Below are 4,132 nucleotides of genomic sequence, written 5' to 3'. Positions count from 1 at the left end.
GGATGACTTTTTTTTGCATTCGAGAGAAGGGAAATAGGTTCGACATGGTATAAATTATCGTATGGTCCGATAGAGGATAGAGATATAGCGTTATACTCTGCGTGAATCTTTAAGTGCTTATAAAATTACATGCATTTTTGTATATTTGCACCCGTCATAGAGATATAGACTGGTGGTACATGAGAGTGGGTTCAACTTTGCTCAAGAGAGACTGTTGGATAGATTTAGGAGCATTAATTCTTCATAATTTCAATGTGTTGTCAAATTACAGAACTAGGGTTGAATTGAGCATTGCTTGTGGATTTGTGATCCTAGTGCATCATACTATTACTGAATGCATTAAATTGCGTTCTCAACATTTAATAAAATTTTAGTTAATTTAAACATCAATTTGTATTTTGTTTATTACCTGCATAATTAATTGCATAATTAGCTTAGGTTAGGGAGTAATTAGGTTATAGAATCACTTGTCAAAATTTAGTTTTGGTTAAGGCCTGGATAAATAAAATTGAACTAAATCAGTCTCTGTGGGATGATATTCGGACTCAATTCTCCATTGTATTACTTGTCAAGAACCGTTCACTTGTGGATACAAATTGAAACAATATTTTCGTGAACACTCACCTTATGTGATTTTTTGCTTAGCTGTCTGTAACTACTTTATTAAGTAGTTTTTTGAATACCCAGTAAAAGAAAATCAATATATTTTTTAACCAAATTGTGATTTTCTGAATCATATACCAATGTGGTGATGCGATTCTCCCAATGCTATTTTGAAGATCTTGAGATTCCAAAAATCTGATTTTTTTTTTATTCATTATTATTATTTTTTCAGATTGTTGTGGTTTCAGGAATAGTTTTGAGGTTATAAAACGAACCCAGTAATTGAGAGTAAAAAAGGGATTGAGTTAAAGATGCAATCAGGAGTAGGGAGTGTCGGTTCGCTGGAGGATGGCAAAGTACCTTATGCTAGAACGACAATTCAATCGACTAGGCCTTTCCCACTGAGATTGCTTTCGTTTCTCTTGCTTTTCTTGGTGGTAGTCAGTATGTATTCGTTTCTCAGTTTATACATGAGTCTGTTTCTCAAGATTCAGAATGTAATTCCTGTAGTTCAATCAAGAATTCAACCCTGTGTTCAAGAACCTCGTATTCTGGAAAAATGGATTAGGCCTCCATCGTATTTGATTCATACTATGACTGATTCTGAGCTGTTTTGGCGCGCTTCATTTATACCTAGGATTAAAGAGTACCCCTTTAAGAGAACTCCCAAAATTGCATTCATGTTCTTGACAAGAGGACCTTTGCCAATGGCGCCTTTGTGGGATAAGTTTTTTAAGGGGAACGAAAAGCTTTATTCAATCTACATTCATTCCTCGCCATCCTATCATCCAGATTTCCCGACTTCATCGGCTTTTTATGGCAGACAAATTCCTAGTCAGGTATAGAGATGAACGTTTTTTCTGTTCTGTTTACCGTTGTTATATGGTTATACCTGGAATTCAAATTAACAGACCTCTCAACTTTGTTGACTTATGAGTTGCTAAACTCGAAATGTCAATCTAGAAATCATATTCAACCTTGGCAGGTTTTGCTCATTGACTGTGTTAACTTAATTTCTATCCTGAAATGCGATGTTGACCATGTAATATTCGAAAGATCCTTTAGGATTGATCATATTGTGAATTTGAAAATGTTATTGTATTAATTGCCAGCAACTGCCCCGGATCATTGTATGTTAAATGATTTGAAACTTGTCAAGAGAACTAAAAGTTCATCCAAAATTATAGTCGGATAGGGAAGCTTCTGGATTATTTTTCGCGTTCAAGGTTTGCTTCGATATTCTTATCAGACAATTAACTAGTTGTAGGGTTTTCTTGTCGTGTAAACGTTTTTATAAAACGCCCAAGCATTCTTTTCTTGTAGGATACAGAGTGGGGAATGATGAGTTTGTGTGACGGTGAAAGGCGACTTCTTGCTAATGCATTGCTCGATATTTCCAACGAATGGTTTGTTCTTCTTTCCGAAGCCTGCATTCCTCTTAAAAACTTTAGCATTGTGTATGAGTACATATCAAGATCCCGGTTCAGTTTCATCGGTGCGTTTGACGAACCCGGTCAATACGGTCGAGGCCGGTACAACGAGAAGATGTCACCCGAGGTCAACCTCACGGAGTGGCGTAAAGGGTCCCAATGGTTTGAACTCAGTCGAAAACTGGCTGTTGACATAGTTCAAGATAGTGTTTACTACCCCAAGTTCAAACAGTTCTGCCGAGCCTTATGCTATGTGGACGAGCACTATTTTCAGACCATGCTTAGCATCCAATCTTCCCATCTCTTGGCAAATAGAAGCCTCACTTGGGTCGTGTGGCCGAGGCACAAGCCCCATCCTGCAACGTTTGGGAAAGCTGATATAAACGAGAATTTTTTCAAGAAAATTTCAGAAGGTAAACCATGCACTTATAACAATCAGCTGACGTCCCTTTGTTTTCTTTTTGCAAGGAAATTTGCTCCTAGTTCTTTGGAACCTTTATTAGAGCATTCATCAGAGTATTTGGGGTTTTAATAAGATATTTAATAATGAATGTAGATATAAATGCTGTAAAGGCTTTTATTCTCAGATTCATAGTCGAATTCCTATATTATAGTATCTACACTTGAAAAATAGAAGCCAGATTCAGTATAGAACTTGATTTGCAATAATTTCAATTCTTTACTGTTTTGTAATGTCAAATTTTTGAGTTTGGTGTATACCTCTTTATTGGGGGTTCATTTATTTTCAAGATTATTATATTGACTTAAAAAGTAACATGTAGTGTCACTTCCTAAATAAAATATCACACAATCAATTTTTAATACAAAAATTCAACATCTATGTCTAAGCTTTCGATTTGCTTATAAGAATTTTCTTGAACTAATATTTAAATGTTGATTTTATTTTTTGTTTTGCTAGATGTGAATTAAGGTTTCATGATAAAGAAAGGGGCATGATATGCCACTTTTTATTTAAAATGTCTGACATATGTAATTTGATTTTATAAAGTATTTTTTTACGTCAAAACACTTTCCATTGATATTTTAAAAGATCCTTGATTTTAGCCTTTATGTGTATTTGTGTAAGTTTCCCTTTCTAAGTTATAGATTTTGACGTCTATGAAGAGTTTGATTTTGGTTGATTTTAATAAGAATTTTTAAAAAAATTCAACCTTTGACTAGAAATTTATTATCTAGCAGTTTTGGAAGTTTTTTAAAAGAATAAAATTAAATATATGTCCATATAAAAAAATAGTTATGTGCAAAGAATCTAGAATAAATGTGTATGACACCTTATAATTCAATACGAATTTAAATATTTTACCCGGTCATTTTCTATTGTGTATGTACTAATTTTTGATCTAATTATTGTTGCTTTGAATAAACTCTTGCATGTCAATAAATTTCTATTACGATGAAGAAAAACGTACACCTAACCTCTTTATGCTAAATACTTTTAAGAGATGACATCCATCAGTTTTGAAAACAATATAATAGTCATAAGATAATTATTTTAGATGGGTAAAAATTGAAAGAGAAACTAAAAAAAGTTGAAAAATCACTAGTTTGATGTATTGAGAAATATAACTCAAATTATAGTACACTGATTTTAATTGGTTACCTGCACACAAAACAACAACCACTGATTTTTCCAACTTCTATAAACAAATTCGTTTTCAACAATACATTCTCACAATAAAATATTATACATGTAATCAAAAACATTTTTTTTCTATTTTTCAACCACATATTCTTAAAAAATTCACTACTTCAAAAACTCTTTTTTATTTTTTATGGTAAACAAATAGAAGCTTAATTTAGAATTTTTTTCCCCAAATATCTAAGAAGATAAAAATTTTGACATCAGAGGAGTACTCGTACCCCATCTTGCTCTTTTACTGTATTATTGTCCTTCATTTATGTCTGTTTAAACTTTAATTTCATTTTCACATTGAGGGTAGTGTTATGAATAAGTTTGGGGGTGGCATAATTTTGGTTTCCATTTTTCGTCGCATCGTTTATATTCATCAATAACTGTGTTTAATTTTTTTCTTTCTGTGTGATTGTCAAGTGAAAAAAAAGAAGGAAAAGAAGTGGAA

General features: G+C 32.7%; 1 protein-coding gene across 1 annotated transcript; it reads left to right on the top strand.

Annotated features, from left to right (window-relative positions):
* The first annotated feature begins 914 nt into the window (after positions 1–914).
* LOC111375408 lies at positions 915–2,565 on the top strand. Its single transcript, XM_022998225.1, has 3 exons — positions 915–1,442; positions 1,927–2,009; positions 2,091–2,565. Exons 1-3 carry the CDS (start codon positions 915–917, stop codon positions 2,563–2,565), a joined length of 1,086 nt encoding a protein of 361 aa, XP_022853993.1.
* Positions 2,566–4,132: the final 1,567 nt, after the last annotated feature.

This window comes from Olea europaea, unplaced genomic scaffold (assembly GCF_002742605.1).
Source record: "Olea europaea var. sylvestris unplaced genomic scaffold, O_europaea_v1 scaffold1373, whole genome shotgun sequence".
In the NCBI taxonomy this organism is placed as follows: domain Eukaryota; kingdom Viridiplantae; phylum Streptophyta; class Magnoliopsida; order Lamiales; family Oleaceae; genus Olea; species Olea europaea.
Note: the sequence above shows the minus strand (reverse complement) of the source record. Positions and strands in the feature narration are given on the sequence as shown.

Bases quoted from the DNA above. Each gene is read 5' to 3' on its own strand.
- LOC111375408 (XM_022998225.1), top strand. From the start codon at position 915: ATGCAATCAGGAGTAGGGAGTGTCGGTTCGCTGGAGGATGGCAAAGTA. The intron at 1,443-1,926 runs GTATAGAGATGA...CTTTTCTTGTAG, and splicing joins GCAGACAAATTCCTAGTCAG to GATACAGAGTGGGGAATGAT. The intron at 2,010-2,090 runs GTTTGTTCTTCT...ATCCCGGTTCAG, and splicing joins CTCGATATTTCCAACGAATG to TTTCATCGGTGCGTTTGACG.